Source organism: Orbicella franksi, chromosome 8 (genome assembly GCF_964199315.1).
Source record: "Orbicella franksi chromosome 8, jaOrbFran1.1, whole genome shotgun sequence".
NCBI classification, from domain to species: Eukaryota; Metazoa; Cnidaria; class Anthozoa; order Scleractinia; family Merulinidae; genus Orbicella; species Orbicella franksi.
Genome location: NC_138152.1, coordinates 10,666,555 through 10,691,092, shown reverse-complemented (window position 1 = coordinate 10,691,092; position 24,538 = coordinate 10,666,555). Strand labels below are relative to the sequence as shown.

The following is a 24,538-nucleotide window of genomic DNA, read 5'->3' as shown; positions in this document are numbered from 1 at the left end:
ATCTGGGACCTTAAGTCGCTGTAACTTAAGGCGACATTAGGCGACTTAAGCAAAATTGGCAGAAAAAACATTGCGACTTTAGGCGATTTAAGGCAATTTTAGGTGACTTAAGGCGACTTAAGGCGACTTAAGGCGACTTAAGGCGATTTAAGGCGACTTAAGGTGACCTGGGGAGACTTTATTTCACTCGAGTGCTATAAATTCAAACTTAGCAACAGTCTCTCCATATATCTCTTGCAATAAACCAATATTGTACCAATACTGGTACATAATTAAGTCACCACAGTCTCAAATATCCAGGGCTAGGTTGTTCAAAGCCTGATTAAACTAATCCAGCATTGGAGGGAATTTTGATTACTTTCATTTTTTGTAACTTTTTTGATTCATTTTAAAACTACACAACCATAAGCAGTGAAAGATATTTCTCTTCAAAAAAAATATATTACCTGGGTTAGCGCTAACCGGCTTTCGAACGACCCGGGCCAGATTTCAAACCATTAAGAAAAATACTATTAAAGAAAGGATTACGACAACACTGAACAGTTACTACTATAAGAATAATAATAACAATAGACACCAGCAAGGTAGCATGAATATTAGTGAAGATATCACAATAAAAAAATCAAACAAAACCAATAAAAATATATTCACAGTCACAAAAAAATTTAAATTTAAGATATCTTGATTTAATTTGAAGTGTTTGTATATTTTCCATCAATTATTCAAACAACAGGGGAATTTAAATTAATTTAGCTCCTTTACATGCATTTATTTTACAATGCTTCCCAAATTATAAAAATGGTTATCTTGGTAGACTTATCTGCCATTTTTGGCATCTCCACTGTCAATTTCAGTCCTTTTCAGGGACCCAATCGATCTGATGCTCTCCTGCCTCAGTCAGACAAAATATTCCAATACCATAATGAGTAGCGTATGCTAAGTTCCTTCGTAAGAACACTTCCTGTCAAATTTCACCAACTACCTGTCAGGTTCCAGAAAACTTTGATGACCCTGGCAGTTTATACAGTGAATCGATTCTTTTTAGAAGGTTTTGTTGATCAGACCACCAGGAAATACACCTTCCAAACTTTCACTAGTTTCCACCTGAGAAATTAAAAATGCCCAGAACGACATTTTCACAACGAAATACTAGAAATTGATACATCGATACCAGACAAACTGGTCTCCGCCATTTTGATTCTCCCAGTAACCCTTGCTTCGCTAACTGGTTTCCGTGCTTCAAAGAGACAAGATATCTGTGCCACGAAAACTCGAGTTCTCTTGCTAAGTGTTCGAGTGATTTCAAATCACCCGATAATAAATTACTGTCTTCAAATATTTCGGAGAGTATTAGTTTGGCGTTTAGTTTTTTTTCTTGTCTTTTGTAAACGCCTGTCGGAGTAATCATACTCGCGTGAGTGCGAGTCGGTCGCGTGAGCTCGCGTACTTAGTCACGGGGCCAAACTAAGTCACGTGTTCCAAACATACCCCTGGCGGCCATGTTTACTGAGAGTTGATCACAGAGAATTTTCTGTACCATAGCTTTCGATAGTAACAGTAGCGCAGTCCACGTAAAGTGTATAAGATTATGTGAATACCTGGCTTCATCATGTGTACGAAAAGGATAGATAAACATTATGCTGCAAGTTGGTTCGTCCAATTACGAAATTCAAACGTTTACAGTTGGTCGAATGTGGAAGTAAAATGCAAACAATGATTTTTGCTGGAGAAATGGCCCACTTTTGTCACTCTTTTACACTGGGTAAGTAAAGTATTTAAAGTGTTAACTCAATTCGGTTCAATTGACTTTGGATGACCATATTTTTACTGCTCAGTGTAAAAGTGACTAGAAAGAATTCAGCCTTAACCCAGAAATCGTTGTGTTTTTTTTCTTTTCATCTAGAGGATCTGGAACACCTCTCACTGTTGTTGTTTATTAATTATACACTGTAGGTCTTTGGAAGATTTGATTCAGAAATATCGTACAAAAATTGATAAGCTTAAATGAAGTTATTGCAGTATAGTCATTTGTTATATCCTTCCACATTTAATATATTTCCTGATGACAGCACAGAGTGTCATCTTAATTATTAACTCTTTTACAATGAAATACAAGAAAAAAAAAAAAAAGAAAACTTAATAGAAATAAAAAGCCATCTGTGAGAGAGTATACATCAGATTGTCATTCCTATTTAAGTATTGTCCACATGTAGAAATTATTCCTGCTAACATGGGGGCTAGAGAGGTGCAAGACTATAATAATATTAGGTTTTTTTATGTATAAGGGAGCCACGGCCTTGTTATTGTCGAGTCCTCAGCTTCTTAAAGGACCCTAGTCAGCCTCTGCTATTTTCGATGCCATCAAAATTATTGATATTGCATGGTGAGGCAAAGTCTTGTTGCTTTACTGTAAGTTTTGTTCCTGAAAGTATGTCCCTTTATCTTTAGTAGCTTCACAGTGATTTTCTTTGCTTTGACATGCTCCGAATAAAGCATAAAAGCCAACCTCTTGTATGTAAACAAAAACAAAGGTGTGGCTGACTAGGGCCCTTTAAGAGGGGTTTAGATGGTTCCAATGCATTGGAAACGAGTGTTAAAGTGCCACTGAAACGAAATTCTCTCTTGTTTTCACTTGATTTATTCAAGTTTATTCTTCATATTGTCGATACCTGCTAGTTTTCTACCTTTTAATTTCTGTCCAGTCTTGACAGGAAATACATATCATGAACGTTGGAGGGCGCCAAAGAGTGTAGATTCACCAAAATAAATGCTACAGATTAGAACAGTACTCGATTGGAGATTTCGAAGACGAGTGTGGCAACTTTTATATCACGTCCTAAAGCCTAAACACGATAATTCGTCGTCTGTTTTCAGCCTGGTTCTGAGATTTGGATTCTCACGTTTATCTAAGGTCCATTACACAAGGTTCGAATATATCGCGGCAACTTTACTGCAGTAAAAGCCGTAGGCGCATCAGCCATCCGCACAATCACGAAGTTATTAACGGTCCACAAGCTTTGAGTGGAGTACTTCTTTGTACACAGAGGGCATCTTTTTATGATACTAATAAGTGAGAGTTCTTGTGGTAGACAAAATGTATCTTTGAAAATTGTGATCCGCAGCAGGGTTTGCTTTATCGCCGCACACGTATCAGTGTAAACAAAGCGGGAATTTCGCTTCTCTTTTACACGTATCTGCCAACTGCAATATTTAATGGCCGATGGATTACTTTGAGTTCTTTAGCACATACGTATGTCTATGATCTTCATTTAATAGTATCCAAGTTCAAAGCAATTTGTGAAACGTCACTAGTTTACACTCCTTTCGAAGGTTTATTAAACAGAATTTGAACTAATTTGCATATATCACATTTCGCCGCCGACATTGTCACGCTTTCTCTTGTTTCCTGAAAACATACCTGTAGGGTCATGGCAGCTTAGTTTACCTTTATAGTTTAAATTCGCTCCCTCATGTAAAAGAAGAGGGTTTCTTAAATTGTTGCTGTTTTGATAACTTGTAGGATGTAGCAGATACAACTGAATTAAAGGTCACTGTAGCACAATCTCATCCGCAGTGAAACTCACAAAGCGTCCGGTTTCCTCGAAGCGAAGCGACTCGAAACTCGAAGCGTTGTTGCTGCGATTCGTGCAGCAGCAGTCCGGATAATATTTTCAAAAGCCGCTTTCTCTTGTTTTCATGTCTTTTTTACTTTATGAGTGTAGATATTGTTTAATTGAGTGGTGGCCATTTCACCAAGAGTCCCGATCGTTTTGCGATCTAAGAACTCCCACTCGTTTGCTTGCTTACATAAAATATCCTGCAAATATCCAGTTAATAGACTGGAAAGCCCCAGGATCGACTCTCCACCTCTTCATGTCTAAGGCTACTTTTATTATCTGCTTTACAGCTCTGAGATGTCCTTAAGATGTTTTTTGGGGGGCTTCGAACAGTATTCTCTTCTCCCATAATCACTCTAAATTTTCAGAGCGGCATGAGAGTAATACAACCAGTGACGTCACTAGATTGTTTTGGCCGCGCCAAGATGGCCGCCAATTTTGGGCTTAACCAGCCAACTTTGAACGGCTGAAAAAGCAGTTTTCGCTTACCGTATGCGAAAAAAAAGCCTGCAGTGTTTCCAAGTAAGGTTGAAACTTTATTACTAAGCAAATATCTCACATACGAAAATTTCGTTTCAAAAAATTAAAAGCACAACTATCTAGGTTACCTCTGCTGCACCCTGCCCCCCCCCCCCCCCTGTTCCATATCCAGTACCCATTTATACATCTGGGTGAAGAGAGGCACTATGAGAGTATGAACACAATGCAATGATCGACTACAGGGGTCCATTGCACCAACCATTGGGTCATCGTGCTTCCTCCTCCATAGGGTCAGAGTGGAGTTTACCCTAACATGACAGTTACGAGTCTAATAGCCTTCTACCGGGGCAATTTGAGTGTGTTGAAACCTTTTTAACATTACGTAACCAATAGCAACTTAAGGCAACTTTAGGCGACTTAGGGCGACTTAAGGTGACTTAGGGCGACTTAAGGCGACTTTAGGCGACTTAAGGTCCCAGAGGAGGCCTATACAAAGTCATACACAGCCCTAGTCATAGAAAGTCATACACAGCCCTAGTCATACAAAGTCATACACAGCCTCTACAACTATCTATACACGATGTCCATACAGAGTCATAGATAGCCCCGCATATTTCCCCCCGCACGAGGCCATGCTATTAAATCTTTGCTGATGTAGTCGTTCTAGATACAACTTTGCGTAAAGAAGGCGTCACGCTAGACTCAACTTGACTCAAAAAGATTAAAGAGGTAGTTAAACTTAGTGAGGCCTTATGCGTCCCATGGCGCCATGAGGACAGATGATGATGAAACTTAGTAAGAGGTGAACGTTTTAGTCCTTCTGGTGTAAATTGGAGGAGATTTTGCCTCTGAAAAACTGCAATATTTCCGCCCAAGAGCGTAAATGAGTTCATAAGTTAACTGTAAAATATTGAATCTTTAAACCCGCATTACACAAGAACGAAGTATTTAATAGATCGCGTTCAAATGTCTCGAGTCAGTTAATTGTGCAATGATCTTTCAATATTCAGAGTAATACTTTTGCAGTTCGATCAGAAGCTGAAGGGCTTATCCTAATAATTCAAATATTATTTAAACAGAGATTCCTCTACAAAGCCTTTCATAACCACACAAAGCCACAAACAGCCCCATATAGCCATCCGTCAGCACACACACTACAAGCTGTTACCTAGTACTACACAGTCACATGCATGGTCCTATATTACTACTCTAACCACAAAACTTTTATTTACCTCCAGATGCACCATCGTCTAGGTCATTAGAAGCCGTATATAAAACGTAACGAAGTGTCCAGGTGGGTTACGCTCTCCTACCGCTATACCTATGTCTCAAACATAGCGTTCGCTATGGTTGAAATCTGCTGTCGAAGGACAACTCATACTTCATTTCCGGTGATCACCGTATTGCTATTCCTCCCGGAGACAGAATGCTAGTCCATCGTAGCTTACTCCCTCCCCCAACTGCATTTTGTCAGATAATCTTAACAATTTACCAGGAACCATTTATACACCTGAGCGGAGAGAGGCCTTGTGAGAGTGAAGAGTCTAGCCTGCGTCGCAGACAGTCTGAAACGCCGGTATAGTCCGTCTGCGCAACGGCTCCCAAAAGCTTGTTCTGATATCCCGCAGTTTGTGTATCCATTTTTGATTGGCTAGTTTCTTACGCACTTTCTGATTGGATAATTCTTGCGAAAGCGATCACGTTACTGTCACGTAATGCTAAAAATAATTGTGTGCGGGTTTCCCAAGAACATTTGTACATTATTAAAGGTCAGATCTTCTTCGAGTTGGAAATAAGATGTCTGCAATAACAGAAGAAGATTGGCAAAAAGCGTCCAAATCCGTGAGAGAGCAGTTTGAAATCGACAATCTTCTACCTGAACAGGAAAACTCGCTTCGCGAATTTCTTGGAGGTCAAAATATTTTTGCCGACGGGCTACGGGAGATCTTTGATTTTCTAGTGCCTTCCGATCGTTGCCGATGCTCTGTTCGAAAAGCCTCGTGGTTCCAGTGTTCACGTTGTAATATCGCCATTGCGATCGCTTATGGAAGACCATATTCTCTGGCGAAGCCGGACAGAGATAAATATGACAACCGTGATAAGAAGCAGCTTAACTTGCAACAGTTAATCACACAGCCGGGCCCGGCGTAATAATACAAAATTCAAGTAACCAACATGTTCACGGAATATTTCAAACTTTGTCTCTCCAGAGCTAACATTTAGAGAGCTTAAAACATATCCTGCAGCACAAATGAGCCAAAAAAGACTAGCACGTGGCAAAAAAACAGGTGTCAAACTCTTACAAATTACATGCGGATAACAGCGGAAACCACACAGACCTATGACTTCTAACGGCTCTACTCTTGAAATGTCCTCCTAAAAACACAGGATTATTGCTTAGCAAAATATTCAAAGATCCCCCTATCGTATCATACAAAAGGGGCAGATCCTTAGAGATATACTAGTTCGAGGAAAATTTTCAAAGCGGCTATTTATTAATACACGTGGATAGGAGTTTTGTAGGCCTGTCACTCTATTGTTAACATTGCGTGATATATTTCGCAAGAATATGACCAATCACAAGGCGCGTAAGAAACTAGCCAATCAGAAACGGATACACAGATCCGTGTATCCATGCGGGATATCAGAATAAGCTTTTTGGGAGCCGTTTCACAGACGGACTATATCGGGGATCTTATGACACGTCCGGCTGCAACGCAGGCTAGAAGAGTCTTGCCCAGGAAAAACACAATGACTCCGGCCAGGCCTCGCACCAGGACCGCTCGATCCGAGTCCAGCACACTAGAGCTTCTCGTCACCTTTCCATACTCCGCCCGTTATCACTATAACACCACTGGACGTTCCATTAATATTTACTGTTTCTCTATGTAATCTGGAAGTACCCATAACCTACTTTTTACCTTGTAACTTGAATCTACACTATAAATCAATTTAATTCACTAAGCTCCTGGAGCTGAAAGCTTCGGGTACAAAATCAAAGTTTACGTACTTCTAACTTTAGTAGCTTTAAGTATCACGGTAACACTCGACGTGCCCGGAAGATAACAGTCATCCGCGAATATTCCTGTTAATTCTTAGCGAATTCAAATTCTAAAAATGTTTCAGAGAATTAAAAAAAAATGTTCAAAAGGCGACACCTTTTCCAGGATTTCGGTTTATAAAAATCATATCAATTTATTCATGGGTGAAGGTCCTGGGCGACCTTGACGATCGTTAAATGAATTGATCAGTCTTTCGATCAATTTACTTGGACACGTTCCTGCTCAAGTTTTACTTGTACTACAGGGTTAATTGGAGACTCCTACAAAAATTAAACAGGTTAAGTTTTAGGACATATTTACAGGTTAACTTTTTGAAGATATAAAATACCATACTTCTTCAAAATTTCTTTTCAAAAACTAATTTTATACTTGATTCTGTTTCTCACTTGGAGTAATATAATTGCCTTTTACATTATCACATGTAGGTCTTTTTTGAAAATGTTTGACCTTTTCCGAAACACTGAGTGTAAATTTAAATTCTTAGCGACAGCTACACTATACAATATATTCTTAAACTGAAAAGTGTTAATACTTTGCGTGAAAAATATATTATCAAAGCACCCGTCTTTTGGAATGTTTTGCAAAGACTTTGTGTAGCACTGGAAGCTAAAACGGACTATTTAAAAAACTGGGAACCGTAAAACTGTAAGCTACTTCTGAAAGATAACATCTCAGCATTCCAAGACTGAGGTCATACAGTGGAATCCCGCTACTATCACTACAACTACATAATAATGTGGTCGTATTCGAGGGATTCTTAAAAAAAAAACAAAACAAACAAACAAACAAACAAAAAAAAAACAAGAAAATGACTGACTAAGCGTTTTCTTCTGGTCAAAAAAAGTGCCCGTAATAATGAGTTGATCGCACTGACGGAGAGGTCTTGAGGCGGGCTTCAACTGACGTTGATGTTAGAAGTTACGCTCAGTTTTAAACTAATTTCCTAGTTGTATAATACCTGTGCTACACAATGTGCATGTAAAGGTAACATAAAGTTCTTCAAACGCATTTTTTCCTTCAGTTTTAAGAAGTTGCAACAGTTCATTGTTTCCTCAGGAGTTTCTTGAGTCATGTATCGCCACAGTGAAGCGGTCTAGCCTTGTTAACCTGTGAGAGAAAACAGTGTATGTAACAAATAAAGAAGTGGTAGAAAATATAAGTTACAACAAAGATTTGCCACTAACGACTGTACATATTTTGTATAAAGAAGATTTCATTTGAGCGGACGAATAACTTGTTGACAGTCCAAATTAAACCAAAACTTCTCAGCAATAATAAAGAAAAAGATACTAGCCATCAGAACCGATACTGTTCACACAGGATTGGCAAATCTTTGATACAGGGAGTCGCTTGTAAAACGAGTGTTATCCCTAGATCGTTGAACTTTGCTTCCAGTTCAAGAAAAACTATGAAAAATGTTGATAACGGGGGCCAGTTGATCAAAGGGCAGATAACGCTATCCACCGGTTAAATCACTATCCAGTGGATAACTGTTGTTTATGTTTGTATTTTCAAATGAAAAATTAACATAATCGTCTTCGTATATACAGAAAGTACATTGGACTTGTTTTCGTTCCTCTGATAAACGTTTCAGCACATTGGCGCCGGAAAACTAAGCGCCTCACATCTTCCACATAAATTTCTTTTCCACGACAAGACTTCTCCCACGTATGAAATTTATAACTTCTTTGCAGGAGTGGTGTAAATTATTTCCGGTTAACCTCTACATGCGACTACCCTTAAATGTCTTGTGTAAAATGAATTGATATTGGACCTTAAGAGCAAACTACGCCACCATTGAAAGTCTTACCATGAACTATTCGCCACATTTTTTGAACAAGAGCTTCGCACTGCTTCCCCCAGCTGAAAGTATCTTCGTAACTTGTTCGCAGTCTTTGAATCTCTTGCAGCCGCTCTGTTCGGTCTTTCAGGCGGACGGCTGTGATTGCCTTGGCCCACTCTTTAGGCTCGGCTGACTCCACCACAAATGGCTTGCCTAATGGTAACGAACGCAGTGCATCTCCAAAACCCGAGTTTCCACTCAGAAGAATGGGAAGACCAGCAGACAAGGCTTCCAAAACCCTCCGTCCTGGACGGCATGATAGCAAGGTCGACCTCGCAAAACAACTCCTTCAATCTCTCCTTGCTTTGCACAAATTTCCTGACGACCAGTTGATCTTTAGAGATTCCACAGTGCAGCAAGTTGTCCGCGACGTCCTCCTCTTTTCCATCTCGTGCGCCCACAAATATCAAACGGTATGAGTTATCCTTCAGTTCAACTATTGCTTTAGCAGCAATGTCATATCCTTTGAGACTGAAGTCTTCTTGATCACCGCGGCCAAAGGTCAGCACCCTAAAGTTCTTGCTCTCCTCAGTGGTTTTCCTTGGGACTGAAAATTCTCTGAAAATACCAGGAGTCAGCCGAATGACATCTTGGTGTTCTTTGCAAGATCCCAGGTAAGCAGTGTAGGCGTCCTTCAACTTGGGTCCAACAGCTACAACAAGATTTGCTAACTTGCACAAGTCTACCTCTGTTCTGTGCTTCTCTTCACCTTTGGAAATCGCCTTTGAATAATTCTTATACATTCCCAGTTCTTCAGGTGCAGTATGCACTACCTGGACCCACTTACAACTGTGCGATTTTTTAATGACCTGGACTTGTTTACCAAGCTTCGCTCCATGACCCAGAACGATGTCAATGGCAAGGTCTTCTGGTGGGACAATCAAACATTCAAGGGAGTCGTAGCCCACGAGTCTCTCTGCTTCTCTAATGGCAATGTTGTGGCTCTTAGCGTCTATCCTTTCTTCCTCAGAGCAGGCTGACGGCGGGACCAATAGAGTGACTTCTACTTCCATGTGTTCTGCCAGCTGGAAGGCAAGCTTTCTGTTTACGGTTGACAAGCCTCCTTTTTTCGACCTCCACTCACTGCCTAAGAGAGTTACTTTTAAAACTCTCTCGGACGTCCCTGGATTATCTTGTGCTGGCTCGCCCTGAGATGTTCCGGTCACAGAGGAAAGACATAAATCCTGCAAGAAAATGAAAACGTCTTAATAAAAATGCATCGCAGCCAATTGTCTCGGTATATATTGTAAGCGGACATGAAATGCACTTATCTTGCAATGTAAGTATGCATCACTTTTTTTTCAACTTGGTTTATTGGGCTGCTCGTCACGAAAACCAAAGAGAACACAAGGTAAAAGTTAACTGCGGAATTTTCACCGATGGTTTTATCCGTAGCTTGCCAGATGTGAAGAAGACAGGGAAATCCTATGACCGTTGATGGCGGTCTTAACAGATCTATAGCTGTTTGAATAACTGTCACATTCTTCCTTTCGAATACTGCGCTAATGGCAAGTAATGTTGACGACTATTAAGGACGGTGCCTACTCATAGCAAAGGTTTTTGCGCCAGGTTAAGGCCACGCGGAAAAAGTAGATCTTTGCAAGAGCTATTGGAAACCACAAAGAAAAATTGGGGAAGCCACGCATTTTTTTTTCGAGATAATTAGCCTTGAATCTCAACAAAAATGCTGACATCAGCATTTTCCTGAAAAAAGAACGATAGGATACTTCTTCACAGATTTCCATAGAATTCGCCTTTACATACAGAAAAGCAAACACAATTAAAAAGATCTTTAAACTACATGGCAAATGGTAACAAAAAAACATTCTTGATATGTTTTTAATAACAAAATCGTTGCAAAAGCGCTTTTAGCGTGTCTGACAGCCTCCCTCTGGTTCAGCTAAAATACAGTCTAAATACCTTTTGCTCACAACCAGAAACTAATCACGTGTTGAACAGACTTGCCACTTCCATTTCACAACATAAAATGAGAGGGTAACCACGCGTTTTTTAAAGTTTTTTGAAAACTTTTACGGTGCCCGTTACATTTTTTTCCTGTCACCTCCTCAGTAAGTAAGACATTTGCGTATCTCGCACTTGTTTTGCGCGCGCACTACGCCATCTGCAGGTACACGTTTACAGTTGAATTTCCGTATAATTTTCGACAGATAAAAACTAGGTTTTCCGCTGGAAGACGTAAACACTTAGTGGTTAGCGATATGCTGCTATTCTGGTGTTCCTGGTTTAAGTACAGGTTCATTAAACTAGACTTGGTCACAGCAGGAAAATTTTGCTTTCATTTTATGCGTGTACGTGATAGCGTAGTTGATTGTGTCAATGTCAGCCCCAGCGCGCGCGTGGAGCTAAACCATGGCTTGGGTGATGCGCAGAACGTGTGCGCACTAAGAAAAGTAGGCACCGTCCTTAAACAATTATTCCACGAACGCGCGTTGGATATGAGATATTAGGCTGATTTAGGAACACGACGGGAACGTCAGATGACGACTGCAGGGCGCGCGAAATAACCTGGATTCTGTTCTAATTTGACCGTGTTTGGGTATTTGTACTGCGCACGACGTGGTAAAGTTACGGTCCCGTTCTCTTGCTAAATCAGCGTATTAGCCACGAGGCGCGTAGCGCCAAGTTGGCTATAATCGTCCCATATCCAGCAAGCGCGCGTGGATTAATTGATTTATTCGAAACGCCACCAAAATATAGAAAGCTTAAGTAAAATAAAAAACGCCCAAAAAATCCCGCGTACGCTTACCGTGTTTGTAGAGCATGGTATAATAGCTTATAACTCATGATGGCGAAGCCAATAAAAACTCTCGAATTGAATTATCCAACGATCCAGTTTTTAATAATACCTGATATAGGTAGATAATACCTTTTGCGTTTAATTTGTAACACCCATGCTGAACTACGATGTCAACCACTGGTGTTATTACTTGTGAAATACATTACTTTTTATTCATAAATCATACCTGGCTTGTTCTCTGTGGGTACCACTTTTCCAAACCACGAACTGTGAGTACTTTGCCACTGACGCTTTTCATGCAGATCAAACGTCCTCCTTGTTTTATTTCAAGGAGATGCAAACAATCTTCGTGTGTGCACAAGGTTTGGCTGTGATTTGCACAAACTTGACGTCCCTGCAGACAGTAGGGGCATGCAACACAGAACTCGTACCGCAGATTACCAAGGTACTGAAACTGCTTCAACAAATCTTGTAAAGTGTCTTCCACAAACGATCGCACACTTCTTGCTGTTTCTGGCGATGTCGAAACTGGAACTGCTTCCTCTTCAGCTCTTTGCTTGAGGGAAATCTTGATGAACTTCTTTTTGCAAATCAGAATCATATCATGTATTATTTGTCGACCAACAACAAACCAAGCTCCATCTCGGTACAGGTTTGGGGGTTGTACGGATCCAATCTTGGAACACCAAGATATCGATCTTGAAACAAACTGAGAGAAGAATCCATGCGGAACAAAACCATCCACAAAATGAAGATACAACGGGCAAGGATCGGTGGGCGATGGCTCCAGTTTACCAAGGTCTTCTGGTGGCGACTTAAGCTGAGCGGGTACAAAGTACTTCACATCGCTTGGCGAAGCTGAGAACTTTGCGATCAAACCAAATCGCTCCATCATGTGTAAGATGTCTTCCTTGACAAGGCCTTGCTGAATGAATTTGGAAAAGACACGATCAACAAGTTCCATGCTGAGGACACCGCTTGTCTCTACCTCCAGCCAATACTTAGATTCTGCGGGATCCTAACAGCAAACAAAACATACTTACGTTGCACAATTCCTTTTTGATGAAGCAAAGGGAGATTTGTGAAAACCAAGCTCAACATGTCACGAACATGTGACAAGAGAAAATCTGAGTCCCCGACGGCATTTGAACCCATTACCTCCAAGTTATCAGCTGAGTGCTATATATCTGACCTATGGCGAAACTCATGGTTAGCGAGGCCATAATTATACTACAATTCTGAGGGATTATTTTTACAACCCTGCTGGACCTTGCGTTCTGTAATTTGTCTCATGTTCACTAGCATCGGTAAAAGACCAAGAGAAAAGAAACGGAAATCGCCTCTCGTAAAAAGTTATGTCACTGAGGTATGATGCATCTTAAGACCTCAGCCCGCATTTTACAGGTCCGTCTTTCATAATCTACCTTAATCTTGCTAAATTTAACTATCCCGGCAGCTTTTTGGTTTTACCACGTCTAAGCTATTACTTTTTGAGACTTACTTTCTTTGAAGGTAGTTTTAATCTATGGTAAAAAGCTACTTCAGTGACTCACACCGCTAATGCCCTTGCCTTCACACAGAGGAACAGACCTCATTTAAAAGCTGTCCCCAATAAAAATATACGTAGGTCCATATGACCGAGAGTTTGTTTGGGGAATACGCTAGGCGTTTCGTATAGAAGATAGGCTTTTTAAGTGCAAAGCATAACGTCTTCGTACCGCTTTGTTGAAGGGTGGTATGGTTATCAGCATCTTGAATAGCTCAATTAACCATTGCGCCTTCAGTATGACAGTACTGCGGTGCTTTACAATCATTCCGAGGTCATGATAAAAATGCAACATGGCGTAGAACTGGTCTTCATCCTCGATAAAGCACACTTCTTTGGCATACGTTTGAAGTTGTTCCACATTCATGTGATAGACATTTTCAGCTACCAAAGCTTCAACGAACTTTTCGAAGTTGAACCACCTAAAGAACAATCAAACAAAATAAATAAATAATCAGCTTAAAACAGTATTCAAGTATTAATCATTTCCCCCATAAAATTCTTAAAAACAAAGTCAAACATAACATCTTACAACCATATTACCAACATTTACCTGGCACTTACTAGTGACTTATTTATTGCCAATTTACTTTATTCCTCGGTATTTAGTGATTTACTGCGCTTATTTAGTTACAGTTAGTTACATTTTCCATTTTTGGCCTTATTTTGTCTCCTTACTCCCCCCCCCCCCCCCCCCATCCCCCTTAAGCTGTAATGCTAATCAACTTCTTTACATAAAATAATTAATACTATTTCATTTCACTCAACTCGATTAGCTTTTTTTTTGTTTGTTTGTTTGTTTTTTTGTAACCAAGGGTTCTCATAGTTTGGTAATAAAGTTTATGTTGTATTCAAATCTCCTAACCGGAAAAAAAAGATGACATTCCAAAATATGGGCTTCGAAGATTCCATGAAAGGGATAATTGATAGTTCCCATGGGAAAATTTCACAGAAAAAAATCTTGGGAAATGCTATATGTTATCAAGATGACAAACAAATGGAAAATTCCCATCGAAAGATTTTTACGGATATTTTCCCCGTAAAATTCGAAAGAAAGTACATGAAAAATCCCCATGTAATACTTGGAAATTTTAAGTTTAATCAAATGTAATTCATGGCTCGTCAAAAATCCTAGTTTCTCGATAAGAACGCGCACTTCGTCTTTCATAAATTCATTGGAGGGTATTTTGTTGCTTCTCTAAACTGATGTAGCCTAAATAATCTCTTCGATGTTTCAATGAATGCACTTACCAATAAAGTATATATGTTCGAAAACCTCTTTCCTAGGAGAGTGTCATATTTTCTAAATTAAATGTCGGTTCTCTAAGATAGAGTTGTAAATAAGCCCTTCCAGCATTTTTTTTTTTTTTTTTTTTTTTTTCGAGGTATAGTACTACGTTAAGCTACAATGGTTGTGGTTGTCCAAAATGATAAACAAAAACCCTTGCTAATAAACTCAACGCTAAAAAAATGCAGCAAAAACTGAATGTCGGGTCAACCTACAAGGCCAATTTTGAAATGAACGCCACGGCGTTTAACCGAGAAAATAAGGTATCTACAAAGTAATGAACAGATTGAGGGAAAATGGAAACACTAGTTGTGCTGTGATAAAATGACGGCAGACAGACGGACACTAAGTACACTTAACTGTACACTACCCCTGTGTAAAACTACGAAGTAAATGAAAGGGCATAAAATGAGATGTATAAAAAGAAAGAGACATTCACAAGCAATTAAGTTGTAAAGAAACCCAAAAAGGTTTTAATGGGAGATCAAAGAAATTAAATCCTTTTAAAAGGCCTCTTGTGCAACTGCTGTTATTGCAAAGGTGTGAAGATCTCTTTCTCTTGTCATATCACTTTACTTGACTGGTGTCTTCTCCCCCATGTATGGCTCCTGTCTCAAAACATCCATGATTTTGGTTCGAAGAGCATGAATTCCATCACCACTGGCAACATCAGTGTCACTCCCCTGCCCTGAAATTACAAATAGTAACAAGACGCTCAGCATCCACTCAGATCCCAGGCGAATGGCAGTTGTTACAGAGAAACTCTTATCACCTGTGTCTTTTTTTACACGTTTGCTGATTTGTGCTTATTTTCGCCACAATTCAAGAACATGGCTCAGGAAAGATACTGTTAAACGTTTACAAACAATGTACGCTAAATGGTCCTTACACCGAGGACCCAACCATGAACCTTTTGAGATATCTTAGGCAGAGGATGTAAACAATGTAAATCTCTCCAAGGCTATCTCTATCGCAATATATACTCCCGATGTATTAAAACTGTTCCCTCCATACAAAACAACGTCAATTCTATAAAAGGCATGGTTAGTATTTGATAAAATCCTGCAGGTTTTACCAATTTACTTTACTGATGGTTTTTACACATAAACCAAATGCAGCCTTGAACGTATGTTGGCTAAAAGTCTTGTAGAGCTTGTCTTTTCACAGTAAGCTGAATCAGCGGTCCAGCAAAAAAAAAAAATCCTTTACCTGCAAACCATTTCTTGATCTTGCGTAACCATGAGTTATCGCCCAGCGTGTTGTCAATGCTGAAATATGGCCGGATAACATGCTTCTCGTATTCCTTACCAGATATTCCTTGCTGTATTTTTGATGTCGTGGCCTCGATATCCTCGAATGGTTTATCAGCATGTGTGCCAACAATGAACACTGGAGGTCGGAGATATGGCAGCATGCCGCCTGAGTTGCTAATCATTTCATCTCCTGTTGGTCTGATACTGTGGATTGTTACTAGCCATGACAGCAGATTCTCCAGATTTGTCTCGTTGTTTGGGTTTTCCAATAATTTATCACGTGTTCCTTGTCTAACACAGGGCTGGGCTGGGGCGTCTAGTGACTTGCTGAGGTTGTGCACCAGGACATACACTCCACGTGATGACAGGAACACAGGGTGAGAAGCGTAGTACAGGTGCTGTCCGGCAAAATCCCACAAATCTACAGTAACTATAGTTTCTCTCTCCTCATCAGCCTTTTTAACATCACCATGCACGCCTTTAAGCATGTTGTTCAACCGCCGATACGCATGTTTTAGGACCTCTTCTGTAGGTGAGACTATATCCATCATCAATGTCGAATCTTTACCAGAACTTACACCGCTGTCATCTGTGACGTCACCGACGGTATTTTTTGCTACAGTTTGTACTCGCATTTTACTCTCTCGCGAGGAAATGGTTGAGTTCTTGAGAGCGTCAACACTTTGAGCAACCTAAAATGGAGTTTTTTGAAGAGGTAGCATTGTCGTCTTATTAGGACCTGCTTATTGCAGTATCTATATTTATATCTGAGAAATAGCGTAGGAGAACTGAAAAAGTCCCCACAGGGACTCACTTTGCATAATAAATAAGTTAGCCTTATCTATCTCAGTTATCTTAGCGGATACTGAATTCAGTAGCTAAGTACATAAGTAGCTATCAAGAAATTAAAACGACACTTAATAATTAATGTCTTGTCTCTTGGCCGGCCAGTGTCAGTACTGTTATACACTGCTCACTCCTCAACCTCTTCTACATGTACAGTGTAAGGAACTAATGATCGTTAGCCACCAAAATCAGAATTTTTTGGTAGCTTTGAGTATCTTTATCAATTAATCTTAAGCATACCACTTACTTTAAAACTAGAGTGGCCCCAGACTTAAACGTACAAACCTGATTTATTTCCGAGCTGTTTGTCCCCACCTCCATTGTTGATTCTTCTCCTGTCAGTTCTGGATCTGATTCCATTTCCGAGTCTTCCTTTGCTTCGTTGAGGATTCAGTGATATTGTTTTTCAGCTAACATTCTTGATATGTCTTCAGAAAATTCCGCCAAACTTGGTTTATTCTCGCTAGTGGAATTCCAGTTTTTTACCTGATCGACTTTAATCTCGCAGACAGAAGGATCAACTTCGATTCCCTCAGTGCTCTGTTCTTTAGGGTTAAATGGTAAACCTAAGAGTGACTTCTTCAAACTTGTTTTGCCAGCACGATCCTGACCAACCAATAATACTCTACCACGGTAAACATTTACAAATCCATCCTTCAGCGCTTTTTCATAGAGCAGCTTTGTAACATCTCCTTGCGCTTGTATTTCTACAGGAGCTGTAGGTGTAATTGTAAGAACATGCTATGATTTTTCTTATTGCGCAGGCTGTATATCAGAAAGGAATTAACAAGGTGAAATTGGTTATTGTTGCATATTTTGATCACAGAGGTTTGAAAAAGTAAGTAACAAAGAAGCACAATATGCGATCATAATTGCGTATCTTATTCGCTTCCACATCAAAATACGTTAAATAATAAATGGTCTATAAGCAAAAATTGTAAATTTCTAACATGGCTCCAAGGCTTAGGGGACTAAAACAAAAGAAATAACAATCAGATTGAAATACGAATAAGCTGTTTCTTTTGTTTTAGTCCCTTAAGGTTCGGCGGGATAATTTATTAGGATTGGCCCATTACCAATAAATTTAAGAAGTATGTAGTCAAGTTAGCTTAATGTTACTAGGTCATGATGCACCAGGGCACGGCATAAGGTAACTAGCTATGCTTTAAGCTAACCTGTAATGTCTATTGACATCCTTTGTGGCTTCAAATCCATTAGCCTCATGAGATTTCCAATTTCTTCATATGTCAGGGGATTACCTGCCACGGACAGCTTCTTAAGATGGTTTAAATCAACGATATATTGACAGAGTCTTTTAATTTTGTTATTACTCAATCCCAGCTCTTCTAGTTTTTCCAGATTTGTCATATTTGCCGATAGTGTTGAAAGTTCATTGTTATTCAAAAACAAGTGGGTCAGGTTGATCAGGGTGACAACAACTTCCGGAAACTGTGTTAGCTTGTTGTGGTTCAAATTCAGCTTTGTAAGGTTTGACAGGTTGCTTGTACTAAGTGGTAACTTTGCGAGCTCATTGTGTGAAAGATTCAGTATTTCCACCTCCGTCAGTTTTGTGACAGCATCTGAAATCCTTAACAATCTCTTCCCTTCCAGATTTAAAGCCTTGCTATCTTTACGAATTGTCTTCCTTAAAGTATGTTCCATGTCCAACAGTTCCGCTACAAAAAAATAATAATTCCTCATTCAGTTGTTTCAGATTAAGGTTTCTTTTGTCAATTTAGGACTCAGCTCTCTCTGATGTGCAGTATCAAAACTGCAAAACCAAAACATGCACTGTCAATAATGCCTCAGTACTATTTAAATCCTTACTGGACACGAGGAAACCATGTCAGCGGTTTAAGCTTAAGCAGCAGAATATTAAAAGCAATTGCGCCGCACCAGCAATGTGGTGTTCGCCAAAGATATGGAACAGCGACCCAGGACAAGTGTCAGACTTTACAATGCTTTTCACATCCGGGCCTTACAACAATGACTCCTTGCCATCAATCCAAAGAATATCTGAAGGAATTGGAGAAATGGTACAAGCAAAGCAGTCTTAGAAGACTCTGGTGAGGTTAAGGACGCAGGATAAGGATGCGTTTAACACTACACTTTTCGCCAACTCACAAAAGAGCTGGAGCACAGACATAAGTCAAGGGTGGTACAACTTTAAAAGTCACAGGTTAGGCTGTACTGAAATTTTATAATTTGGCTAGTGACATACCTTGCATACAGTGGCTACGCCCGCATTACGAGCGGCAGTCAAAAACAAGCTGCCCTTAAAATAGTCTTTTTCTTCGCAGTTAACAAAAATAGAGAGAATGGCAAAGTTACTTTGGCCTCTTCTCAAACTTCACTCGAGAACCTTAAGTTTAAGGTACCAGTATACTCCAAAATTGACCATTTTTCAGAAAAATTGTTTTTCGCTTTTTCCGATAAATCTTATTGCGATCTTTCATTTAAAAAAAAAATTATATGAAAAAAGATTGACTCTAAGCAGTTATGAACGAAAAACCCTTCTTTGCATTACCTCTAACTGATAGCTTTCAACGGGTTGTCACGAGAAGTACATAAAAAGTTGCGTGACAGATTGCCGCGTAGTACGATTGCCTACATTTGTGTTTGGTAGTCGACGAGCTGTTCTGAGTGTTCTCCGTTTGTAGATTGTTGATTTGAGCTTAAATATGTCGTCGATGTCTTCACTTGTCCATTTGCAAGTGCGAAGAAATTACTACATAGCAAAATGCCAGGGCAGAAATGTTTCCAAAACAATCGATCAGAATTGGACCGATGCTTTAGCTGGCCAGCGACAAAGGCTCCTGCTACGAGCAGGAGCAGTTTCTTGCACTGGACGAGGAAGATATTTGACATTCTCTTAGCATTACTTCCTTGGCGCCGTCCGAAGAGGTCACGGTAACATCTCAACTCAATCGGTATCTCGTGGGTTTCCTTTATGTTGCTTACGAGTGCGCTCTTTCATTGCCTACGGCATCTCCAAGCAAATGCGTTATACAGATCGAAAAGAAGAAACAGAACCGAAAAATATTTTCTTACTAGCCTGGGTACACGAGCGATGGGATTCAGATCTTGCAAAGGATATATCCCGCTGGAGGCAACATTTAAAGGGGTAACCCGAAAACACTGGCCCCCGGTCTGCGGATCCTCACTACGGACCGGGTCCGCGGACTACCTATGGACCAGTCCACGTACTACCCTTACTGACCCCCTCTAAGGACCACCCCCAAAATAGAATAAAAACAAAATCGTGTCGGCGAAATTTCAAACGTTACATTGTGCAAATATAAATGACTTGGGTTCAGGCTCGGGCGCAAGTTATATCATTACACATTGCCATTTCCTTCGGTGTGGCCATTCAGTATATGAAAGACCGGGAAGCCTCCGGGTAGCCTCAAGAAAACCTCTGGGAAGCCTCGAAATTTGTGCTCTTTCCCCTCTGCCAGTTTGTTTAGCCCATTCTCCCGTGGGTTCGTTAACTCGTTCCAGGCTTCACAATCTGCTCAGCGGAATTACAGATACAAACAAGCTTAAATAACTCAAAAACGCATCTTACATAGCCAGACTGAGCTACGAATGGAAGGTTACAACTTTCGTTCGTTTTGCCATCGGCATCTCCTTACACTGAAAACAGCTTTTAGGCATTTTTTTTTTTTTGGGGGGGGGGAGGGGGGTGTTAAAACCCAAGTCTCTTACATTTGCACAGTTTAACACTCGAAATTTCGCCGACACGATGAATCTATTAGACAACCCATAAGTGAAATCTATATTTATTATCTTTACACTATTTTGGGGTGGTCGGTAGAGGGGGTCCGTAGGGGTAGTCCGTAGACCGGTCCGTAGGGTAGTTAGCGGACCCCAGTCCGTAGTGGGGGTCCGCGGACCGGGGTCAGTGTTTTTGGGTTACCCACATTTGAGCCCGCTTTGTAATTGATACGAACTCCATTGGTAAAGTAAAATGAGCCTTCACTTTATTGATCAAGGCGTCATTATTTTCACACCTTTTGTGTAATTATCTCATTGCACCGCAAGAACGCCTTCAAGTATATTTTCCTTCGTATCTCAAAAAAAAAAATTCAGCGAGTAAAGCACACCTTTTGAGTTCGTTTCCAGCGAGTTTTTAAGGTCTTTCGCTGAAATTTGGAGAGAATGTTGTCCGATAATCAGGCAAGAAAAAAAAAAAACAGGTGTCGGGAAATTTTTAGTTTTCGCTTCTTTCAAAAGTTATGACTATTTTAGTGAAGACAATGCATGTTTTATCAACTTTCAAAGTTTAACTGCGTGTCAAAAACAAACCCGACAAAAAAAAATTCTCGACTCCGTTTTTTAAGAAAGGTGTCAAGAAGACATAGCGATGTTAATCCTGTCCTCTCGCTCAAACCCGATCGGAAACGAACTTGATTAGTGAACCTCTGTACTTTGGGAAATAGAGCGCCATATTCGCTATATATTTTTTTTATATTATCTTAATAAATATACTTTCGTAATCTACAATTCTTAAACTTTCAGAAAATATATACTTTACTGGAGTTTTCGTCAAATGTCCGACCGTAAAGCGGCGCAAACGAATGATGGTTGTTTGGGGTATACTGATACCTTAAGTTGACGAGGAGCAACATATTTTGCTCAGAATAGCACAACTAAATGCTATCTGGCGACACTCGGCGAGTTAAGAGCGAGTCGCCGGACACGCCGGGGAAAGCTGATTTTCGGCGCCAAATTAAAAGCTTGGAGACACAAAATTTTGCATATTTTTCACTTTTTACAATCTGCTGTGGCTTTCGAAGTTATAGTTTTCTTTATGTTAATATTCGACGCTGTCTCTAGTGAGAAAAGTTTCCCGACTTCAAAGCCTTTCCTGTTAACAAACATTGACATCGACAATGGTTTTCCCCGGCCCTACTGAATCCTGATTGGTCAATTCAAATTAATAAAATAAATCACTTTATTACAGTGTGAAAGTCTTTAGCACTACTATGCTAATTAACGACACTGAAATGAGTAAACAAATATTGTAAATTGAACTGAAATATGTTAAAAATCCAAACTGGCGGGAGACTGAGCAGTTGGCTATTTACAAAGCGTGGAAGAGTTGAATCTGGGACCACCAAACACAAATCCATCTAGTGGAAGGGAGGAGATTTGAACTCGGGACCTCCGTATTACAAAAAAGTGCCAACTTACTTCACGCCAACTTCACGTCCTGAACTAATAACAAATGAGCAGAAACAAGTTTTAACCTATTTGAAAGCGAATTGGTGTCCTGACTGACTATTAAGGAAGTGTCTCAACAATAAAACAAACCCAGACAGTCACAGGAGAGGCCACTGGGGTTTGCGGTGCTTCCTTATGTTAAGGGTGCATCTGATCGTTTGGGTTGCGTCCTCCAAAAATTTCACATTTGACTATCTTATAGACCGCTAAGAACATTACCTCATAAAACGCCCAAGGACCGACCAACGATCAACCAAGTCCTAGGGATCGTATACAAAGTGAGGTGCTATAACTGTTTCTTCGCCTAGATTATGGAGAATACTCGTAAGCGCTCGTGGAGCTCGCAAGGAGCAAAACATGCGAGCAACAGCGAATCAGCAAATAAACAACGTACTGAGTCCAGGGATAAACAACTGATAGATGCCCGGGTCTTCGAACGAGGTGTGACCAAATACCACAAGAGGAGTTACGTGTCGGAGTTAGGGCCACGATGACGTTAACGAGGGTAAAACATTCCCTCGCGCTTACGCATCTCTAATTCAAATTAAAAACGACAGCACAAAGGTTTGTAGCACAAGCAGTAACGAACCTTTTAACATTGTAGCCATGATGAAGGTGAACAAAAGTTACCAAAAATTTAGTAAAACAAAACCAGATCGTTTTATAACTCACCTACTGTTAAGAACAACTTTTCCACATTCTCACCGGTTAATGCTGACACTTCCATAAATAGATCCACATCATTGTCATGTGCACAAGACTGACCATCCTACACAGTCAAATTCAAGAAACAAAACCCTGTTCAATGAGCTGAACCTGTAGTTTCAGTAGCCTAGGAGGGAAACTGGATTTACACAGGTACACTGTACACAGATAACCATAGCGCGCCGTTTGTAATGATCAATTATTTATTCTACTTTTGGTCGTTTATATTTTCGTGATAACTTGTTTATTTATGATTATTCATTACTGACCATCCATTCACAAACAGGTAACGAGTCCTGCAATCTGATTGGTTTTCAGCGCGGTCCGGATTTTTCTAAATCTCTACCCACGGTCTTAAACTTTTGTCCTCCACTTTACAAGATAAGGAAAAATAAATAAGCTATTTAACGGCTTACAGTCGGTCCGTATGGTGAAAATCTGTGACCTCGGCCTTGAAAATGCTGCCCCACGCCGAAAATGCTGTCCTTTGCTACTTGAATAACGATCAATAGATTATAAGAAAAAACTCTTCCCTGATGATGTTGTATCAGTTCTTCAACAGATATGGCTTCTCTAATTGCTCTTGTAACGGCTGTACACAACCTCGCATTCTGACCTGATCCGTACGCCATATTTACTCAACCGCGGAGATCAAACTCTACGCAAACACTAAGCGCCTTCTTTATGTTACAATACTGCTGGGCGACATTTGAGCCCATCGAGTTGACACTAAGGTTATTTCAAATAACCAATTTCATAAAATTGAATTTGGCTATTTGAAATAATAGCGTTAACATCGTTCAAAACGTAAAAAGGACAGGCCAAAGGGTTTTTAGTTGTAAGATGCCCCAAAACAAAGGTTCAGGGGATACGATGGTAAAAGTTTCAACACTGAAACGAAATAATGGTTTAATTCGTCAAATAAATATCCGAGTAACGACCTCAGTAACGCCACAATGGTGTTATCTAATAATTAATATAAGCAACACAAAACTGGTTCTGACAAATAACCAAATAACGCAAGATTGGTTTTATCAAATAACTAAATAACGCAACATTGGTTTTATCAAAAAACAAAACCATATAAGAATGGTTTTATGACAAACCAATACATAGATGAATCGTTTTATGAAATAACCAAATGTTGTACGTTGGGTTTTAACAAATAACCAATTGTAGTAAAACCTTTTTTTGTGTGAAAACCAACGGATAAACACTGAGATCAATCGAAAAACGCCCGAAAAGTAAAATAAATGAAAAATTTACAAACGGTGCCTCATAGATAACTGGAAGCGAGCAAAATAAAACTCTGAGCAACGTCTAGCAAGTCATAGAGTTTATTGTGTGGAAGACCAAGAGGTGCGTGATGAAAATGAGAACTCTGTGTCTATATTTGCTGTGGCAGATCGCAGGTAGATATCCTGTAATGGAGCTTGATACCGATTAGCTAGCAAACTTATTAGAGTAAAAATCAGACCGATGTAATGCAATGTATGTGCAAATTAATATAACGGATTTCCTCAAGAACTTGTATCCCTACGGTGTGACAGAATTGGATTTGATAATATAACTGCAGATTTTACACCTGACGTAAAGCTATGGCTACAAACACAAGTTACCTCAAACGTCACCTTCCTGTCGCTAACAAGATCTGCTTTGTTTCCTGCAAGTGCTTTGAAAACATTTGGAGTGAACTTCCTCCGACATTCGTCAAGGCATTGCCTTGCAATTCGAAGTGAATCTTGCTGTGTTATGTCATACACAATAATAACAGCATCCGTACTGATGACGCCAGCAGTATAGCCATTACCAAAATAATGCCATCTTCCAATGCCAAAAGTGTCTGTTATTCCAGGGAACACTGGTCTGTCATGATCGAGATAAAGTGCCTTATACGAAGTGCAAACTAGAAAC

The 24,538-nt window shown here is 39.9% G+C and overlaps 2 protein-coding genes and 1 pseudogene across 2 annotated transcripts in view; all 3 read right to left on the bottom strand.

Moving 5' to 3' along the window:
- LOC145495875 (uncharacterized) overlaps window positions 1–24,538 on the bottom strand; it is a 297,135-nt gene that overhangs the window by 259,244 nt on the left and 13,353 nt on the right. The window lies entirely within an intron of this gene.
- LOC145495947 (uncharacterized) lies at window positions 8,273–24,323 on the bottom strand (annotated as a pseudogene).
- Window positions 23,567–24,538, bottom strand: part of LOC145495655 (ras-related protein Rab-5C-like) — a 59,291-nt gene continuing 58,319 nt past the window's right edge. The window contains exons 3-4 of the mRNA XM_081475279.1: window positions 24,244–24,530; window positions 23,567–23,590 (exon numbers count right to left, since the gene is read on the bottom strand). Of these exons, the coding sequence (XP_081331405.1) occupies window positions 23,567–23,590; window positions 24,244–24,530 (311 nt within the window). The remainder of the gene's footprint in view (window positions 23,591–24,243; window positions 24,531–24,538) is intronic.